The sequence below is a fragment of the Ahaetulla prasina genome, chromosome 4, assembly GCF_028640845.1.
Source record: "Ahaetulla prasina isolate Xishuangbanna chromosome 4, ASM2864084v1, whole genome shotgun sequence".
Taxonomy (NCBI): Eukaryota; Metazoa; Chordata; class Lepidosauria; order Squamata; family Colubridae; genus Ahaetulla; species Ahaetulla prasina.
This window is the reverse complement of record NC_080542.1, coordinates 13,715,604-13,737,878: the sequence shown is the minus strand read 5'-3', so window position 1 is coordinate 13,737,878 and position 22,275 is coordinate 13,715,604. Positions and strand designations below refer to the sequence as shown.

Sequence of the window (22,275 nt, the reverse complement as noted above, 5' to 3'; positions counted from 1 at the left end):
GCTCTGGCATTTGCTGTAAAGGAGATCAATGAACATTCCGGAATTTTACCCAATGTTAGCCTTGGATTCCATATCGCTACTCACTATTCTGTGGGAATTACAATTTATCAGTTAGCAATGGAATTTCTATCTACAAAGGATAAATTTATACCCAACTACAAATGCAATGACCAGACCAACACAGTAGCTGTCATTGGAGGACCCCAGATTAACACCTGTCTCCACATGGCAATCACTCTATGCACCTACAAATTTCCCCAGGTGAGACAAAAAATTGATCAATATGAGAGGTTCACCAGCTATTTATTCTATTCAAAAGGTGGGTCAATGAAAGGAAAATTTTAGCAAAACCATGAATAAGAATATCTTGAAAAGACCGTCCCTTTTTGCTTGATGAGCAATGTTGCAGATGTCATGTGAAACTAATTTTTAAGCTCCCTATTTTTGTATTCCACTTAAACCCAGAGATTGGATTAAATAAACACACATGCATTGGTTTTTATTATTATTTTTTATTTCGGAAGAAATCCTTCATTTCTATGTTCTTCTGACTTTCTCCCTTTAGATCTCATATGGATCAGTTCCATTGGTAAATATTGAAACAGCAACGTTTGTCAAATGGATGTTCCCAGAGGAAACCCATCAATTTAAAGGAATACTTCACTTACTGTTACATTTTGGATGGACCTGGGTTGGGTTAGTTTCTCTGTTTGAGGAAGAAAGAGACAGGTTCATTAAAAAGAGGCTTTCCATGTTTTCAGAGAGAGGAATCTGCTTTGATTTTATAGAATGTCTTCCCCCGATGACATATGGTAATGCAGCTGCTGAGTGGATAGAAAATGCAGGTAAAATATTCAAAGTAATCATGGAAAGTACAGTCATTGCAGTTATCTTAAGTGCTGAAATTGCAGGCTTGGTACCTTTGAGACTAATGATCTATTTTTTCAATTATGATAATATTCCAAAGGAGAGAAGGTCCAAAATTTGGATCATGACAGCCCAAATGGAATTCTCATCCATTCTAATGCAGAGACCATTGCCCATTGATTTTCTCCATGGTGCACTTTCTTTTGCAATTCACTCAAAGCAACTGACCGGATTCCAACAATTTATGCAGAAGAGAAACCCAAATTTAGAAAAAGACGATGGGTTTATAAGGGATTTCTGGAAAGATGTATTTGAATGCTCATTCTCCAGTGATATTACGGATGAGAATGCTGAAATGATCTGCACTGGAGAAGAGAAGCTGGAGACTCTTCCTAATTCTGTCTTTGAGACCACCATGAATGCACATAGCTACAGTGTCTCCAATGCAGTCTATGCTGTGGCACATGCTCTGAAGGCCATGCGCTCTTCCAAACTCAAAGGGGGTCGGAAAATGGACGAGAGGAGATGGAAGCTCTTCCTCCGATCACCTTGGCAAGTAATGTTGTGTAATGAAAATTTTCGGGAAAATTAAGAATAAGAATGTTTTGGTTTTTTTGTTTTGCTTTGTTTTAACTATTATAATGCTTTACAGATAGTTTTGAAAGCTATATGGAAGTACTTGGTACTTTCATATGAAAGAAGATAAAAAATAAATATTAATCTAATGCTTAAATGTAGAGAAAGTTAGAAATATGTAACATACCAACTTTATTTCATATCTAAAATAATATGTGCAGGATCTTATTCAATCCATTATTTTGACAATTTTTAATGTAGGAACCTGAAAACTACTTTGCTACTGAATAGCATTCCTCACCAGCTGAATTTTGAGTTACTATGATTCGAAGGTCCCAAAGGTGCTTTTCCAAAAGGCAACTTTTGGAACTTTCTTTGTTTTCCGTGAAAGTGTTTTGCTTCAATTCAGAACTGAAGAAGCTTCCAGGATGAGAAGCAAAACATCTTCAAGGTAAAAAAAAAGAAAGTCCTGTTGCCTTTTGAAAAAAATATCTTAGGGACAACCAATGTTTGGATGACCAAGAATCTCCTTAGACACTAAGATTTGAAGTGGGCCGGATAGCTCACACTGGTAAAAGCCTGTTATTAAGAACACAAAGCCTGCAATTACTGCAGGTTCAAGCCCGGCCCAAGGTTGACTCAGCCTTCCATCCTTTATAAGGTAGGTAAAATGAGTACCCAGATTGTTGGGGGGGCAATAAGTTGACTTTGTAAAAATATACAAATAGAATGAGACTATTGCCTTATACACTGTAAGCCGCCCTGAGTCTTCGGAGAAGGGCGGGGTATAAATGTAAACAAAAACAAAAAAAGGGAATTATAATAATAAAATAATAATAAGAAATCTCATCTGACAATTTTTCATCTGAAAATAGAAACTGCATTTGATAAAAATTATATTTTTCTCCCCAGGGTGAAATTGTGTGGAGTGATGCAAAATCCAACAGCTTACTTTTCATTAAGCCTAGGCCAAATTGAAAGAAACAAATTGAAATTTTATTGTGATAACTTTCCTGTTTCTTTCCTGTTTTTTTCTCCTTCTGTTAGCTCCACCGTTTTTTGCAACAAGTCTCCTTTAACAACAGCGCTGGAGAACAGGTTTCATTTGGCCCCAATGGGGAATTAGAAACTGGATTTGATATTTTCAATTGGGCCACATTTCCAAACAAGTCCTTTCTGAAAGTTCAAATTGGAAAGATTGACCCCATGGCTCCCCCAGACAAGCTACTCACCATTTCTGCCAAGGAAGCTTTTTGGCCTCTCTTGTTTAACCAGGTAGGCCTTATTTTTCCCTTTTCATGGCCTAATAATTTTCCTACGTTAAACTATCCATTTTACAGCACTCCCCTTTCTTAATCAAGCCTGTTTAAGGACCATAATATAGATATTTGATTTGATTTGACATCACAACAAAGAAGGACCTCAAGGAGGGCATACTGACTTTAAGCCAGAAAACTTTCTGTTGGTAATTATACCGGAGATATATACTAGAGATATAAAATATTTGATTGTGAATATTATTACAGCAGCTAGGATTGTATTTGCAAAAAATTGGAAAAATGAAAAGTTACCTTTGCGAGATGAAATAATTAGAAAAATGTTGGAATGTGCAGAGATGAGTAAATTAACATTTGAAATTATAATAATATTATAAAATATGGGATTTATTCTATAATTGGTTAAATGGAAAGATATGTTAGGAAAAATGAGTATAAGATATACGTATGGAAGAGATGATTATTTTGTGAATGCACAGGAAGATATGCTAACACTCTTACAGCACATTGTAATGGAATTGATTTGATGAGGTTTTTTTATTTTATGTTTAAAAATAAATAAAGTTTTTTTTATTAAAAAAAACTCCTCCCGCCACCCCCCAAAAAAGGTGGGCATACTCAGAGGGATCCAGATTTTTCCATATCAGCTTCTGGTACATTGCCCCAAACTGATCTTTAGAATACAATTATTGGGAATGATTCATGTAATAGGTATGAAATAAGCAGTTAAAGATACAGTAGGGAGTTTAAATCAGGGAGAAAACTGCTAATTGCAACATGGATGTTTGGATTAAATAGGAAGAGTGTGTGTGTACAGTTGGTGAAAAGAACAATCACAAAAAATAAATTCTGTGTAAATTCTGGTTTTATTTATGAGCAGGCATTACCTCTTTCCATCTGTAACAAGGAATGTCCTCTTGGCCATAGCAAGATAAAAGTGGAAGGAAAATTATCTTGCTGCTATGACTGTAAAGTATGTCCAGAAGGGAAGATAGCTGACCAATTGGGTAAGCAAAGAAGTCCTAGAGTTATAACTAGAATTGATCTCAAAACATCTGTTCCTAAATGAAATGTTTGTTAAGTGAGTTTTGCCCTATTTTAAAACACTTCTTCCTATAGCTGTTAAGTAAATCACTGACTATAGTTGTTAAGGTAGTAACCACTTTTTAAGTGAATCTAGATTGATTTGTTTGTCAGGAGGCCTCACAAGGTGATCACCTGACCCCAGGACTCTGCAAATATAAAAAACAAGTTAGTTCCCACGTTTCTGATTTTTTACACGTGACTAAGGGGATGTTGCAATGGTCATAAGTGTGAAAAACAGTCATAAGTCACTTTTTTCAGAGCCATTGTAATGTCCAGCACTTACTAAATAAACTGCTGTAAGTCATATATTAAATGTATCAATGATACAATAAATATTAATGGGGTCTAAGCTTTACAACATATTTTTTTTTTATTGAAAGAGTTTTAAAAAACAAAAACATTTTTCCCCCTTTTTCCCCCCTCCCACACAAAAAACCCCCTCCCCTCCCCTCCCGGCTTCCCGGGTCAATCACAAGGTATTGTTATACATAAACCAAACATAGAATAAAATTTTCCCTTCCAATCCAAATAACCACATCCAAAGCTTTTCATCTCCCAACCCCCTCCCCATTACATAAAATAACTTTCTAATTATTCATCATTTCAAAAAAGGATTTTGGTAGTTTTGCATGTATAGGTATCTTCTTGGAGGAGGTTCTCTTATCCCTTCTTGTATCAACTACTCCATTCCAGTCTCCTAATAAAATAAACGAACTATAATCCCAGAGGGTCAACCTCTCGTGTAACATTTTGTAAAACTTTTCTTGTTGCTGATTAGGTGCATAAATACCTATCAGCAAAGTCTTTTTTGCATCTATCACCAGTTCAATAGCAATAAATCTTCCTTGAATATCTGCCTCAATTAACTTAACTGGTATATCCTTCCTGATATATACAACAATTCCATGCTTCTTTTCCAAAGCTGATGCAACAAAATGTTTACCCAATTTTGAGTTAATTAAATATTTTTGGTCTGATAATTTTATATGTGTCTCTTGCAAACAAATCACATCATTTTTAAATTGTTCCAAGTAGTGAAATATTTTCCTTCTTTTCTGAGCTGAATTCAAGCCATTGACATTCCATGACAAAATTCTATTTGCCATTACTGGCCTCCTGAAGCTTTGAAGCAGACAACGGAAGCTCCTCCTCCGGTATCTTCCGTCTAGCTCCTCCCACAGCTTCCATAATGGGATCCTGACTTTTACTTTGAGACTGTTGCTCTTCTTTACGCTTAAGAGCTCCTCTTGTCACCCTTTGCTCTTGTGGTTCCTCTGATACTGGCAGCAATAAAGGCTCTTGGATCACCACGCCTTCTTGAATCTCTTGAAGTTTTTCTATCACTTCTATTTCGACTTTCAAAACTGTAGAAAGAAAATCCTTTGCCTTTAAAACAGTGTCAATTCTATATCTCCTTCCTTGATAGAATACTGTCAGTCCAACTGGCACCTCCCATCTGAATTGAATCTGATGTTTTTTAAGTTCTTGTGTAAAAAAAACAAATTCCTTCCTATCTCTTAACATCTTTGAAGGAATCTCTTTCAGCACCTTCAGCTCCTGTTCTCCAATTTTTAAAGTTGTCTGATATGAAACTTGCAGAATCTGATTTCTCATAGTCCTTTTCACAAAATAAACCACAATGTCCCGAGGAAGCTTTCTCTGTCTTGCAATCCAGAAGTTAACTCTATATATTTTATCAATTTGGTAAGCTACCTCTTGGGGTTCCACTTCAATAAATTCAGCCAATGCTTCTGATATAATTTTTCTTAAGTCTTCTCCTCGCTCTTCTTGAATACCACGGATTCTAAGAGCTCCTTCCATAAGTTTATACTGTAATATCACAACCTGATCTTCATTTTGATCCACTTTTTTCTGAACACCTTTCATTTTGTCTTCTAAATGCTTATTTGACTGAGAGATCTGTTGCATTTCCACTTCCAATCCCTCAATTTTTTTACTCAGTCCTTGAACTGCCATGAGAATATCTTCTCTTATTTTTGCATTAAAATTCTCCATCATCTCTTTTTGCCTATCTTCAGAAAGTTTTAATTGTACTTTCAATATATCCTCAAGACTTGCTTCAGATCCCCTTCTTCCAGAAGGCTTTAAAGGTTTAGCTGCCATTCTGTCTTCAAAAGAATCAGGAATTTAAACTTAACAACTTTCCTTCCCTCCTTTCAGTATAAAAAAAACTCCGTTTGTAACAATCCACAAATAACGCTACTTTATCGTACTAAAAAATTTTACTTTCACTTTCAGACGCCATTTTAAAAGTCAATTAATCAAAGACAAAGAAAGGTTTCAGGTTTCAAAAAGGGAGTCGGTACTTGCCGTGCTGATTCTACATCAAAGATTGAACGCTTGTGAAATTCCCGTCTGCTTAGAAAATCAATCAATTTAATAAGTCCTTTTGAGCAGAAATGACCCCCCTACTCCTTTTTCCTGAAAAAAACCACAGGAGCGTGTTTTTTTGTTTTTTTTTTATAAAAAAGTTTTATTTTTACAATCTTATCAAATAATTCATCCAATGTACAGTTATATACAATTAGTCGGGCCTGCCCAGTCACCACCCCCCTTTTTAACCTTCTTCCCTCTTCTACCTTCTTTTACTTTCCAAACCTTCCTCTCCTTCTCTTATCTACCTCCTCTCCTCCCTCCACCCTACACTCTTCTCCCTCTTCTACCCCTCTTCCTTCCTCTTCTCCTCTTTCCTACCTCCTACTCTCTCTTTTTTCCCTCCCCACCGTTCTAAAATGGCAACTGGTCAGACCCGACCCTACATTAATTATATTTATACATCTTCAATAATCCCTGTACATTAACCATCACTCCATCACTAACCTCAACCCCCAATTCCTTCCCTTTACCCCCACCCCCACCCCGACTTCCCAGAACAAAATGCAGGGTATCAAAACTAACAATCATAATCTAAAATAATTCCTAAATTATAATCTCTAGTCTCTCCACGCTTATTCACACTCTCAATTCCCCTCTCCTTCAAAAATATATCTAATACAAATTATTTCCTAAATTTACTCATATGCTATTTGATATTTTTTTATCTGATACTTATTTTGAATATAATCAATCCACATTTTCCATTCTAAAATATATTTTTCTTGTGTATAGTCTTTCAAGTAAGCAGAAATTTTTGCCATTTCTGCCAGATTTGATACTTTAAGAGTTCATTCTTCAATTGTAGGTAATTCTTCTTTCTTCCAATATTGAGCAATCAAAAGTCTTGCGGCTGTTATTAAGTTCAGAATCAATTTAGTCTCTATAGCTGTACAATCCATAATTATTCCTAGTAAAAAGAACTGCGGGGTAAACTTAATCTTCTTTTTCAAAATATTCTGCATGATCCACCATACTTTAATCCAAAATGCTTTAACTTTTTTGCAAGTCCACCATATATGATAATAAGTAGCATCTTCACAATCACATCTCCAGCATTTAGCCTGTACATTAGGATACATACATGACAATTTTTGGGGGTCTAAATGCCATCTATAAAACATCTTATAAAAATTTTCACTCATATTTTGCGCTTGTGTAAATTTAACATTCCTCACCCAAATTCTTTCCCAAGTTTCCAACATTATTGGTTGCTGAAAATTTTGTGCCCACTTAATCATACAATCCTTAACCAAATCAGTCTCTGAATCTATTTCTACTAATACATTATACAACCTCTTAATATGCTGTTGACCTTGATCTCTCATTTGTTTTAACAAATTATCCTCAATTTGCTTAACACCTATTTTTTGATCTAATTTCCATCTAGCTTGTAATTGTCCATATTGGAACCATGTATAATTTTTCCTTCTTCCCCATCTTTTCTCTAGATTTTAATTGTAACTCCCCTTTTCCATACAAAGAAGTTCTTTATAAGTAACTACCTCCATCTTTTGATATATATTTATATTTTCTATCATGTGTCTCGGTTTGCCCATATTGGAATCTTTCCATCTTATTTGTATTGATATTTCCTCCAAACCCTCAATAATGCATTTCTAATTATATTATTTTTAAATATTTTATCAACTTTCTTATCATATAATAAATAGGCATGCCACCCATATAACAAACCATAACCTTCTATATTCAGAACTCTTTCCTCAGTTAAATTAATCCAATCAGTAATTAATGATAAAACAACTGCTTCATAATACAATTTTAAATTAGGCATTTTAAGACCCCCTTTCCCTTATATCCTGCATTACTTTTAATTTTATTCTTGGTTTTTGCCCATCCATACAAATTTACTAATCCTTTTGCCATTCCTGTAATTTAATATCATTCTTAAACACCGTATCATTTGAAACAAAACAAAACCTGGGCAAAACATTCATTTTATAGCCGCTATTCTTCCCAGCAAAGATAGTTGTAACTTCTTCCAACTCTCCATTTCTTTCCATACCTTCTGCCACAATATCTCATAATTATTTTTGTATAATTTAACATTTGAAGCTGTAATATATATTCCTAACTATTTAACCTTTTAACGATTTCAAAACCTGAAGTTCTTTCTAACTCTTCTTTTGTTGTATATTCATATTTTTAGTTATCATCTTTGTCTTTTGCTGATTCACCTTAAATCCAGATACTTTACCATACTGACCAATTATATCTTTTAAACCAGTTACTGAGTATATTGGTTGAGATACAGTAACAACCAGGTCATCTGCAAAAGCTCTTAATCTATAATCTTGATGTTTAACTCTAATTCCCTTTATTCGATCGGAACCACGTATGTTATTCAGGAGAATTTCTAAAGTTAAAATAAAAGTAATGGGGACAAGGGACATCCCTGTCTCGTCCTTTCTCAATTTTAAAAGTTTCTGTTAACCCACCATTTACTATTATTTGTGCTGTTTGCTTCTGATATATTGCTTTAATTGCACGAATAAAATAATCCCCAAATTGCATTTTTCTATTACTTTAAACAAAACTGCCAATCCAATCTATCAAAAGCTTTTCAGCATCTAAAAAGGAATGCCGCTGATACTTGGTTGTTTCGTTCCAAATATTCAAGTAAATTTACGATTTGCCTCATTATATCTCATCTGCCTACCCTTAATAAATCCTGACTGATCATTATGAATTATTTGATTCATCACTGGCATTAATCTATTAGCCAATATCTTGGTAAATATCTTGTAATCAGTATTTAAAAGTGATATAGGCCTATAATTCTCTGCTTTAATACCATCTCGATCTTCCTTCGGTATTAACGAAATAAAGGCTGTCCTCCATGAAGGGGGAACATCTCCTCCCATTTGAATTTTATTAAATAACTCTTTAAGTGGTTCAACCATCTCATTTTGTAAATTTTTATAATAAACAGCTGTTAAACCATCTGTTCCTGGTGCTTTACCGATTTTAAGTTGTTTGATTGCTAAGAAAATTTCCTCTGAAGTAATTAATTGATTCAATTCTTCTCTTTGATTTTCTGTAAGCTCACAAATATTTTGTTGTTGTAAATATCTTTCTATCTCTGTATCATCAACCATATCCCTAGAATATAACTTACTATAATACTCTAAAAATGCTTTTTTAATCAAGTTCTTTTGATAAACTTCCTTACCCCTATATTCTATTTTATCAATCGTTCGTGATTTCTGTTTTTTCCTTATTAAATAGGCAAGCCATCTTCCTGGCTTATTGGCATTATTAAACGTATTATGTTTTACATATTGTAAATTAATTGCTACTTGATCTGCCATCAACATATTAAACTGACCTCTCAATATATTTATTGATTCTTTTATTTTACTATTTCCTGGGCTATTTTATCAATAATTGTTCTTTCTTTTAATTTCCTCTTCCAGTTCCTTTTCTTTTCTGCAATTTATTTTTGTATTTAATATTCATTTGTATAAGATTTCCTCTCATATAAGCCTTACTGGAGTCCCAAATCATCTCTATAGATGTCTCTTTTTTCATATTCATAATAAAAAATTCTTTCATTTGTTTTTTACATTCATTTACATTTTGTTCATATTTAAACAAATTCTCATTCAACCTCCATGATCTCCTAGCCTCCTTTTCCCGATCAAATTCAATCCAAACTGGACTATGATCAGATAAAGTTCTTGAACAAATCTTCGTCTTCTTCACTCTAGAATACAAGTCATTAGTAATCAAAATAAAATCAATCCTCGAAAATGATTGGTGCCTATCAGAAAAGAAGGTAAAATCCCTCTCTTCTGTATTATGTTCTCTCCAAATATCAAAACAGGAGCGTGTTTGAAGTTGGAGGCAGTGGAATTCGGTGGGACCATAAATCCAGGAAAATTCGCTCTTAAGAGCAAACCCCCTGTCAGGTCTGCCACTTTTCCACAACTCTGCATAACCCCCTTTTTCCCAGAGGGTCTGCTAAGCTCAGTGAACAGTGATTTTTTCTGTTTCACTGACTTTTACAATCTTCTAACACGGAGTGCTCTGTTAGAGCACCCAGCAGGAGCGGTGATGTCACTGGAGCCTCTAAGCTTTGCAACATATTGTTATTGAGACCAAAGAAACATTTGAAATTCTTTTCATACTTCAGTGAGCTCGTTAATGATAAAACCAATCACTTCCTTCTAACTTGGAATATTAGTAGATATCTCAGATTTGAATTATCCCTTGTGTCAAGTTTAATTTTAACACAAGTTAAAATAGGGAAGAAAATGGTAAGTGAACACCTGTCTACCCTAGACGAGTTCAAATCACCAGGACCAGATGGATTACACCCCAAGGTTCTGAAGGAACTGGCAGACGTGATCTCAGAACCACTGAACTATATCTTTCAAAGATCCTGGAGCACAGGGGAGCTGCCAGAGGACTGGAAAAGAGCTGATGTAGTTCCCATCTTCAAAAAAGGAAAAAAAACAGATCCAGGAAACTACAGACCTATCAGTCTGACCTCAATACCGGGGAAGATTCTGGAAAAGATAATCAAGCAACGAATCACCGAACACCTAGAAGCAAACAAAGTAATAACCAAAAGCCAACATGGGTTTGTCAAAAACAGATCATGCCAGACTAATCTTATCGCATTCTTTGACAAAATGACAAAATTAGTAGACCAGAGGAATGCTGTTGATATAATTTACTTGGACTTCAGTAAAGCATTTGATAAAGTAGACCATAACCTACTACTAGATAAAGTAGAAAAATGTGGGTTAGACAGCACCACCACCAGATGGATTCGTAACTGGCTGAACAATCGCGCACTCAACATGTAGTCCCCCAATGGAACTACATCCACATGGAAGGAAGTATGCAGTGGAGTACCCCAAGGCTCTGTTTTAGGCCCAGTACTCTTCAACATCTTCATCAATGACTTGGACGAGGGGATAGATGGGGAACTCATCAAATTTGCAGATGACACCAAGCTGGCAGGAATAGCCAACACTCCAGAAGATAGGCTCAAGTTACAGAAAGATCTTGACAGACTTGAACATTGGGCGCTATCTAACAAAATGAAATTCAACAGTGAATAAAGTAAGGTTCTACATTTAGGCCAAAAAACAAAATGCACCAGTACCGTATATGTGGTACCTTGCTCAATAGTAGTACCTGTGAGAGGGATCTTGGAGTCCTAGTGGATAACCATCTAGATATGAGCCAGCAGTGTGCAGCAGCTGTTAAAAAAGCCAACACAGTTCTGGGCTGCATAAACAGAGGGATAGAATCAAGATCACGTGAAGTGCTAATACCACTTTATAATGCCTTGGTAAGGCCACACTTGGAATATTGCATCCAGTTTTGGTCGCCACGATGTAAAAAAGATGTTGAGACTCTAGAAAGAGTGCAGAGAAGAGCAACAAAGATGATTAGGGGACTGGAGGATAAAACATATGAAGAACGGTTGCAGGAACTGGGTATGTCTAGTTTAACAAAAAGAAGGACCAGGGGAGACATGATAGCAGTGTTCCAATATCTCAGGGGCTGCCACAGAGAAGTGGGAGTTGGGCTGTTCTCCAGAGCACCTGAGGGTAGAACAAGAAGCAATGGGTGGAAACTGATCAAGGAAAGAAGCAACTTAGAACTAACCTACTACTAGAACTAAGGAGAAATTTCCTGACAGTTAGAACAATTAATAAGTGGAACGACTTGCCTTCAGAAGTTGTGAATGCTCCAACACTGGAAATTTTTAAGAAAATGTTGGATAACCATCTGACTGAGATGGTGTAGGGTTTCCTGCCTGGGCAGGGGGTTGGACTAGAAGGCCTCCAAGGTCCCTTCCAACTCTGATGTTATGTTATGTTATGTTAAGGTTCCAGAAATACCTCTTCTGCGTAAAAGAAACTCGGAGGCATTTCTTTTCCAGAGTTCTTTATTAGCATGAGGAGACTGGCACATGATGAGTGCAATTCCAAAACTGAAGTTCCGGATTCTTTTCCCAGTTATACAAACCCCAAGAGTCCCACCCCCCTGACCCCTTTGATGGTCACATGGTCCCACGTTCTTCCAGTTCATTCGAATATCTTCTTGCCACTCTTCCTGCAGATGTGAACATCATCCGACCTTGACCCTTTGAAGAATGTTACCATACCCGTCAGCCCCCCTTCTTCCCCTCAGGGGAAAAATGTGGCAGCGTCTGGAAACCTAAAGTCTAATATGGTTCCCAGGCCTGACAGGCGTCCCCCCTTGGAAAAGAAGCTACATCCTAGGAAAGAAAACAAAGAGTCGATAAAGAAGAGTGTCAGTGGTCCACAATTCCCTTCTACCCCCCCTCCCCTCTCCAAGAGGTTTCTTAGGTTTGTCAGGGAAAGTGTCGTGAAATTGTTTAATTAAATTGTCCGCATTTACTTTCCAACTTTTGACTCAAGTAGATTCCGATAATGGGTATCCCTTCCAGTGGACTAAGTATTGTAATTGACCTCTGTAGAGTCTAGAGTCAAGAATCTTCTTGATTTCATAGTGGGTTTCCCCTTGGATTATCAAGGGGGGTGGGGGAGCGGTAGGGTGAGGTCTCAGATCAGAATGTTTAGCAGGTTTTAATAAGCTGGTATGGAATACCGGGTGTATTTTCCCCAACATGCGAGGGAGTTTGAGTTGGACGGTAACGGGATTAATAATTTTTACAATGGGGAAAGGACCCAAAAATTTTGGACCGAATTTTCTGCTGGGTATTCTTAATCTTAGATACTTAGTAGACAAAAAGACGTTATCTCCAATGCGGAAGGGGGTTGAAGGGAACGGTGTTTCTGCGTCCATCGAAATGGCTTCGAGCTTCAGTAATTTCTCTCTCTCTGGTGGGAGGGCAGGTGAATTTAGGCTGAGCTAAAGGCTCTCGAGGTGGGTGGGCTGAGCTTATGCAGGGCCTCACTTCCAGACGCTCAAAAGTTTCAGGGAGGTCTAATAGAGACTGGGATTTCAGGGGATTTCTCAGGTCCCAATCCAGTGACTCTCCCGATTCTCCAGGTTTTACTGTCCTCCAGTGAGGTTGAGAAGAGGGAGGGGGCTCTCCATTCCGCCCCGGGGAAATGTTTTCTCCCGACTGGCAGCTTACCCATGAATCAGAGTCCTTGGGCCGTGCTCCAAGCTGACAAGCAGGCTCTACCACTTCGGGGCTTCGAGTCCTCTCTTCCGATGGGAAATAGGTGACTTCAACTAAATCATCAGATTTATGTTCCGGTGCTCCTTCTACGCTTTCAACTTGCTGCTCTTCCATCTTCACTGGGTCTTTGCACCGCTGTGGAGGTTGCGGAGACTGGGGCCCAGCACCCCTCTAACGGGCCCCCTCTGAGAGGAGGAGAGGGTACCGTTAGCAAAAAAAAGTTATGAGTTTTGGAATAATGTCAAGGTTCCAGAAATACCTCTTCTGCGTAAAAGAAACTCGGAGGCATTTCTTTTCCAGAGTTCTTTATTAGCATGAGGAGACTGGCACATGATGAGTGCAATTCCAAAACTGAAGTTCCGGATTCTTTTCCCAGTTATACAAACCCCAAGAGTCCCACCCCCCTGACCCCTTTGATGGTCACATGGTCCCACATTCTTCCAGTTCATTCGAATATCTTCTTGCCACTCTTCCTGCAGATGTGAACACCATCTGACCTTGACCCTTTGAAGAATGTTACCATACCCGTCAGCCCCCCTTCTTCCCCTCAGGGGAAAAATGTGGCAGCGTCTGGAAACCTAAAGTCTAATATGGTTCCCAGGCCTGACACCTTGTTATGTTTTACTCAAAAATTAAAAACAGTATTTTCCAGAAACCTTTGCCCCTTATTTTTGGAAGTAGAGGTAATTTTGATTGATTGAATTCTGGAATGTATATGGACTATCTCATATAATCAACCTATGTGGCTTACCACAATATTTAGAAACATAATAATTTAAAAAACTACTCTTGCCAGCAAGTACCAGATAAATCAGACACCTGAGTCAACCCCCATTCTAGCCTAATACTTTAGGGGTACAATAAGGTTTTCCAAACCTGCTATGAAGTTAAAAGGGTAGGGATAATTCCGATGGAAAAATATTGGAAAAGGCTGGATACTACAGACCAGATACAACTCTGAACTCTCAGATGACCACATTTAACACAAAAGATCTGGTGTATGCAACCTATCAGACTTTTTGAGAAAGACAGATACCATTGAAGAAAGTTGATCTCACCTATAATTTGGCCCAGTGACATCCAGGGATTTAATGCTGATAATCAGAAAATTGAATTGCATAGAGTAAGCAATTAGGACCCAGTATAGCTCATGCAGAGTAATAGAACTAGGTGAGTAAAGTGCATGTCCACTACAATGCAAACCACTTATGCTTTTGAAATGGTCTTCAAGGGCAGCACCATATAAAGGACATTCTAGTAATCAAATTGGAATCCCGTTAAGTCTACAGAATTATTGAAAATTGGAGCATATTGAAAATGGAATGATGAGATAATGTTTCTATGAATGGTTTCTTTTTCAGACTTGGATGACTGTTTCCCTTGTCCAGAGGATCAATATCCAAACAGGGATAAGGATAGTTGCCTTCCAAAAAGTATAATTTATTTAACTTATCAAGAACCTTTGGGGATTTCTTTGGCGGTGATTGCAGTCTCCTTTTCTGTCATCTCAGCTGTGGTGCTCAGGATATTCATGAAATATCAGGACACACCTATTGTGAAAGCCAATAATAGAAATCTCACTTATAGCCTTCTTGCTGCTCTCCTGCTCTCTTTCCTTTGTACTTTGCTCTTCATTGGGCAACCTGACCAAGTGAAATGTATCTTGAGACAAACTGCTTTTGGAGTCATTTTCTCTGTAGCTCTTTCTTGTATATTGGGGAAAACAATCATAGTAGTCCTTGCTTTCATGGCCACCAAGCCCGGATCCAAAATGCGAAAATGGGTGGGGAATAAGCTGGCTTTTTCTATTGTCCTATCTTGCTCCCTGATACAATTCTGCATTTGTGTGGTGTGGATCACAATTTCTCCTCCCTTCCCAGATTCTGACATGCACTCCATGGCTGAAGAAATTGTTCTGCAATGTAATGAAGGTTCAACCACTATGTTTTATACAGTGCTTGGTTTTCTGGGGTTCTTGACTGCTTTCAGTTTCACTGTGGCCTTCCTAGCTAGGAATTTGCCTGACACCTTTAATGAAGCCAAATTTATCACCTTCAGCATGTTGGTCTTTTGCAGTGTCTGGGTGTCGTTTGTTCCCACCTATTTGAGTACCAAGGGTAAATACATGGTGGCTGTGGAGATCTTCTCCATTTTGGCATCTGCAGTTGGATTACTGGTCTGCATATTTTCCCCCAAATGCTATATCATTGTTCTGAGACCTAATCTGAATAAGAAGGAGCAACTAATGAAAAAATGAAACTGATTTTAACACCATATCCCTTGAATGAATCCTAATTGGTTGCTTTTAGCGTATAAGGATATTTTTTTTGCCGAAATTGAGTTTTTGCCTTTTTCTGTCCATCATCACATCAATAGGACATACAAAGCAATAATTCTGAGAAGTTCACTTCAGAACCTAGAATGTTCCCTTAATCTTTTTTTAATGTTATATAATGATTCTGAGCCCTAATTAGAATAGTAGGCAATAGCTAATCAAGAACAAGATAAAATATGCATGAATACAAAAATGAATTGATTTAAATCCTGCAGCCCATGGGCTTCAAAACATCCCTTTCAAAATAAGATATTCCTAAGTAAAAGAAAGGCAGGACATAAGAAAGAGATTCAGGATATCTTTTCCTCAATTTTGCTAGGAATAAGTTTATCTTTAGAATAGTTTTATGAGATTTTCAAGGTTTTTTCACATTTACTTCACTAAAACTAAAAGTCATTCCAAAAATGTGAGGGATTTCTATTTTTCACCCTGCCAACTTTGAAAGCGTGACAGAAAGCAATAATATGGCTGCCTATTGATGCCAGTAGCTGCACCTTGTCAGAAAATTTGCACCAACTTCAGATTCATTCTTTAGTGTGGGTGATCTATGTGCTTCTGGAACTTCAGTTTTTTAAACTCAGTCCTTGGCCTATTCCAGTGTGCACTGAGTCAGATTTTGACTAATGTCTCTCCTGGAAGACCTTTCTAAACTACACTGATGTATTGTTACCATATTTTGTGTCCTGCTTAGCTTGAATGGTGACATCCAGCAACTTGAATTGCTACTAATGTAATTAGACATAATCAGGGGTGAAATTCAGCAGGTTCTGACAGGTTCTGGAGTACCGGTAGTGGAAATATTGAGCAGTTTGGACAACCAGTAGCAGAAATTTTGAATAGTTTGGAGAACCAGCAAATACCACCTCTGGCTGGTCCCAGAGTGGGATGGGAATGGGGATTTTGCAATATCCTTCCCCCTGGAGTGGGGAGAGAATGAAGATTTTGAAAATATCCTTCCCTTGCCATGTCCACCAAGCCATGCTCACCAAGTGACACCACGCCCACCAAGCCACGCACACATAACCGGTAGTAAAAAAAATTCTGATTTCACCACTGGACATAATGCATGTAGCTCCTGAAGTAGTTTTATTATGTAAATTAAAAACATGAGATTGTTTAGCAATTCTGTATTTTTGTATCCTTATTTCTTCTCATCTTTCTATCCCTAATCTTATATGGATAATGACATCTTTTTAAGGACATGCAATTATTGATAAAGGTTTTAACTCAATAGATGTATGACTAGTATGTCTACCCCACATCGTTCTCTCTCTGTCTCTCTCCTAGACACACACACACACACACACACACACACACACACACACACACACATCTTTATTACAAAGAAGACACAACAATCCTTTACTCCTGTGCAAATAGGTACTTGGAGGGAAGGGACAGTCCCTATGATATCACATTGCCATTGGGTATATGATGACATCATTCTGCAAATACTGCAAACTTTGGTCAGTGATATCACCATTGTCTGGGAGACACTCAGTTAGAGGCTCCTTTAATGTCCTCAATAAGTTGCTCAATGAAATGGTACTCATCTATCTATTCACGGTCACTTGCTTTCAAACTGTTGTGTCAGGAGGAGTTGGAGCGAATGATGAAAGCCTATGTGAACCAACAGCAGCAACCTGATCTTGAATGCTGATCGTCAAACTAGTACCTTAACCATATGTGCCACCATGCTCCATGTAGCTAGTTGAGGCATAGTTAGCTAAATGTTGATAGAAGATTTAGATTGGATTGGATTGGATTGGATTGGATTGGATTGGATTGGATTGGATTAGATTAGATTAGATTAGATTAGATTAGATTAGATTAGATTAGATTAGATTAGATTAGATTAGATTAAATTAGATTCTTGCTCTTTTTGGAAAGCCTGAATACATCTTAACTCATTGACTAATACAATCACTGCAGCTTTACTTCCCTCTTTCAAATGAGTACTCAGCAAACATACTTTAGCTTTTTTATGACAAATGTAAGAGCTTCAAGTACTTGGGAAGTATTATCTTATTTATTTATTTTATTTGTCAATAAATACAAGAAAACAAGTAACAGAGTAGACACAGACATGGACACATGAAAATTTTTTGGTACAAAAATAAAGGACGTAAATAGGCAAAACATAGCCATAAACACATAGAATTTATTTATTTATTTATTTATTCATATTTTTATACCGCCCTATCTCCCTAGGGACTCAGGGCAGTTCACAACCAAATAAAAACATACATATAAATACAATTAAAACATCCATTAAAAAACTTATTATAACTGGCCGAATAATTAAAATAGTAATAAAAAGAATAAAATCCCCATTAAAACCAATTTGAATTTAAAATCTAGTCCAGTCCTGCGCAAATAAATAGATGTGTCTTAAGCTCGCGGCGAAAGGTTCGGAGGTCGGGAAGTTGATGAAGTCCTGGGGGAAGTTCGTTCCAAAGGGTGGGGGCCCCCACAGAGAAGGCCCTTCCCCTGGGTGTCGCCAGCCGGCACTGTCTGGCCGACGGCACCCTGAGGAGTCCCTCTCTGTGAGAGCGCACGGGTCGGTGGGAGGTATTCGGTAGCAGCAGACAGTCCCGTAAGTATGAGTAAGTAAGTAAGAATGATTACATATAACTGGGAACGCTAGGACAGGGACTGTAGGCACGCTGGTGCGTTTATGCATGACATCTTAGGGACCTCTTAAGTAACATGAAAGGTCCACGGTAGACGGTAAAAGATATGGGGATTAGAGAGACTAACAACAGGATCAGGTAGATTGTTCCAGACATTTAGTACTTTATTGCAAAAGTGATATTTCCTACAATTAAGATTACAGCAAATTACATTGAGTTTAAATCTATTAATGGCCCTTGAAATTAAAGTATTCATTTACAGGTAGAACATTTTGGTAAATAATCTTATGAACTAAGCATAGGTTGAAATGTAAATGACATAGTTCAAGGCTTTCTAGACCTAAGATTTCAAGCCTGGTGGTTTAGGGAATTTTATTTTGAGCAGAAGATTGGAGAACTCTTCTAGTAAAATATCTCTGGACCCTCTCTAATGTAATGATATTCGAAATACAGTGAGAGTTCCAGGCAGGTGAACAGTAATCAAATATAGGTCTGGCAAAGGTTTTATATGCCCTAGTTTGGAGTATAGTGTTACCAGAGAGAAAAATTCGTAAAATAAGATTTACAAAACTTAAAGCCTTTTTGCAATGATGTTACAGTGAGATCTGAGACTTAGATCTTTAGAAATGAGTACTCCTAAGTCCTTGACAGAGTGTGGGTCAACTTTTAGATCATTAACAGCCAGCAAATATTTGAAGTTTTTATTTCTACTGCCAATGTGCAGGACTGAACATCTGTTAGCAGAGATTTGGAGTTGCCAATTGTTAGACCATTGAGATACATAGTCAAGGTCATTTTGAAGGGTAGCAAAGTTGTCTGTGGTATTGAATAGTTTAACATCATCTTGAGCTATGTATTTTTGGATAAAGAAATTGAGTCCAGGATTAGCAAAAATAGCTAAGCTCTGGGACAGCTGTGAACCATAGTGATACTTTTTATTATTATTTTGTCACAACATTATATACAAGCACATACAATGAAAGGAAACAATAGGACAGGAACAGTAGGCACTTTTGTGTACTTACACACACCCCTTATAGTCCTCTTAGGAATGGGGTGAGGTCAATGGTAGACAGTTTTTGGTTAAAGCTTTTGGGAGCTTGAGAAGAGACCACAGAGTCAGGTAGTGTGTTCCAAGCATTAACAACTCTGTTACAAAAGTCATATTTTCTGCAATCAAGATTGAAGTGGTTAACATTAAATTTGAATCTATTGTTTGCTCTTGTATTATTGCGATTGAAGCTGAAGTAGTCTTTAACAGGAAGGATATTGCAATAGATGATTCTGTGTGTTAAACACAGATCTTGTTGGAGTTGGCAGAGTTCTAAGTTTTCTAATCCCAGGATTTCAAGTCTGGTGGTATAAGATATTTTGTTGTTTACAGAGGAGCGGAGAACTCTTCTTGTAAAATATTTTTGGACTCATTCAATTTTTATTAATGTCAGAGATGTGGTATGGGTTCCAGACAGGTGAGCTGTATTCAAGAATAGGTCTAGCAAATGTTTTGTATGCTCTGGTTAGTAGTGTAGAGTTTTTGAAAAAGAAGCTACGCAAAATTAGGTTTACAACTCTTAGAGCCTTTTTTGCTATGTAGTTGCAGTGGGTTTGGCACTTAGATCATTTGATATGAAAACTCTAAGGTCTTTTATAAGGTGGGCATCATCTGTAAGGTAATGTACATCAAGCTTGTACTTATTGTTAGGGTTCTTTTTTCCAATATGTAAGACTGAGCATTTGTTGGTTGAGAGACCAATCGGATACAAAGTCAAGGTCTTTTTAGCAGTATTGTTAGTGGTGGGTAGTAGTATTGTTGTGGGTAGTAGTATTGTTGGTGGTGTTAAATAGTTTGACATCATCAGCAAAGAGAACACAATAACTTGAGATATGGTCACAGAGATCATTTATGTATAGTATGAAGAGCGTTGGTCCAAGAACGCTGCCTTGAGGAATGCCACTTTTGACAGGAACAGAATTTGATAGAGCATTGCCAATTTTGACCACTTGTTGTCTGTTTGATAGGAAAGCAGTTATCCAATTGTGAAGAGATCCTGAAATGCCGTAGGATTTTAGTTTTAGGAGAAGTTTATCGTGCACTACTGAGTCAAAAGCTTGCAGAAGTCTATGTAGATTGCATCTATTGCTTTGCCTTGATCAAGATTAGTAGTCCATATGTTTTTGCAGTGGAAAAGTTGTAAGTTACATGATAATTTTTTTCTGAAACCAAATTGTTTATTAGAGAGTAGGTTGTTTGTTTCTAGGTGGAGGGTAATGGATTGGTTGATGATAGATTCCATTACTTTGTCCATATTACTTTGTCCATATTTTCACAAAACTGAAAAAGACTTGTCCTTATCCCTTCTTTCTTGTAATGATATAATACTGAAAACCAATCAAACAATTAGAATGAATAATGAAGAAGAGAAAAGAGGAGAGGAGAGGAGAGGAGAGGAGAGGAGAGGAGAGGAGAGGAGAGAAGAGAAGAGAAGAGAAGAGAAGAGAAGAGAAGAGAAGAGAAGAGAAGAGAAGAGTACTCCCAAAAGAGAAGAGAAAAGAGGAGAAGAAAAAAGAAAAGAAAACTTCCAAAAGTTATTTTGGTATTTGGATGTTCTCAAAAATGCTCCTGATTGCTACAGGATCTTGAGAAAAAGAGATAGCAGAAGAAGCACTCAGAAAATGCTCATCTGTTCTTTCAGGAATTGTAAACCCACCATAACAGGCTCAACTCTCATCCCAGAGCCTCATTTCTGATGGACTAAATCTTTCACATTTCAAGAAAATTTCTTTCTAGAGCCTGAAGAATTGTTAGAATACTCCTTTTCAAGGTACATCCTTTGTTGGTTTGTTTGTTTGTTGTTTGCTTTTTTGTTTGTTTGTTTATTTATTTATTGCTTCTTTACTTCCCATCTCCTCCAGAGAGGCACTTCTGGGTAGTAGTAGTAGTAGTAGTAGTAGTAGTAGTAGTAGTAGTAGTAGTAATAACAACAACAACAACAACAACAACAGAGTTGGAAGGGACTTTGGAGGTCACCTAGTCCAACCCCCTGTCCAGACAGGAAACCCTACACCATTTCAGACAAATGGCTATCCAACATTTTCTTAAAAATTTCCAGTGTTGGAGCATTTACAACATCTGCAAGCAAGTTGTTCCACTGAATAATTGTTCTAACTGTCAGGAAATTTCTCCTTAGTTCTAAGTTGCTTCTCTCCTTGATTAGTTTCCACCCATTGCTTCTTGTTCTACCCTCAGGTGCTTTGGAGAATAGTTTGACTCCCTTTTCTTTGGGGCAACCCCTGAGATATTGGAACACTGCTATCATGTCTCTCCTAGTTCTTCTTTTCATTAAACTAGGCATACCGAGTTCCTGCAACCATTCTTCATATGTTTTAGCCTCCAGTCCCCTAATCATCTCTGTTGCTCATCTCTGCACTCTTTCTAGAGTCTCAGCATCTTTTTTACATCGTGGGGACCAAAACTGAATGCAGTATTCCATGTGTGGCCTTACCAAGGCATTATAAAGTGGCACTAACACTTCACGTGATCTTGTTTCTATCCCTCTGTTTATGCAGCCCAGAACTGTGTTGGCTTTTTTTGGCAGCTGCTGCACACTGCTGGCTCATATCTAAATGGTTGTCCACTAGGACTCCAAGATCCTTCTCACAGGTACTACTATTGAGCAAGACACCACATATCCGGTACCTGTGCATTTTGTTTTTTTGGCCTAAATGTAGAACCTTACTTTTTTCACTGTTGAATTTCATTTTGTTAGATAGCGCCCAATGTTCTAGTCTGTCAAGATCTTTCTGTATCTTGAGCCTATCTTCTGGAGTGTTGGCTATTCCTGCCAGCTTGGTGTTGTCTGCAAATTTGATTAGTTCCCCATCTATCCCCTCGTCCAAGTCATTGATGAAGATGTTGAAGGGTACTGGGCCTAAAACAGATCCTTGGGGTAC

The 22,275-nt window shown here is 37.4% G+C and overlaps 1 protein-coding gene across 1 annotated transcript; it reads left to right on the top strand.

Moving 5' to 3' along the window:
• The first annotated feature begins 622 nt into the window (after positions 1-622).
• Positions 623-15,613, top strand: LOC131198734 (vomeronasal type-2 receptor 26-like). The gene is made up of 4 exons (XM_058183706.1): positions 623-1,423; positions 2,491-2,718; positions 3,601-3,727; positions 14,718-15,613. The coding sequence occupies exons 1-4, from the start codon at positions 623-625 to the stop codon at positions 15,611-15,613; spliced, it is 2,052 nt and encodes a 683-aa protein (XP_058039689.1).
• The last annotated feature ends 6,662 nt before the right edge of the window (positions 15,614-22,275 follow it).

What these genes read in the sequence shown, in the direction of transcription:
- LOC131198734 (XM_058183706.1), top strand. Translation starts at nt 623, where the DNA reads ATGTTCCCAGAGGAAACCCATCAATTTAAAGGAATACTTCACTTACTG. An exon ending in GGCCTCTCTTGTTTAACCAG is followed by an intron (nt 2,719 to 3,600) that starts GTAGGCCTTATT and finishes ATTTATGAGCAG; the next exon opens with GCATTACCTCTTTCCATCTG. An exon ending in GAAGATAGCTGACCAATTGG is followed by an intron (nt 3,728 to 14,717) that starts GTAAGCAAAGAA and finishes TTTCTTTTTCAG; the next exon opens with ACTTGGATGACTGTTTCCCT.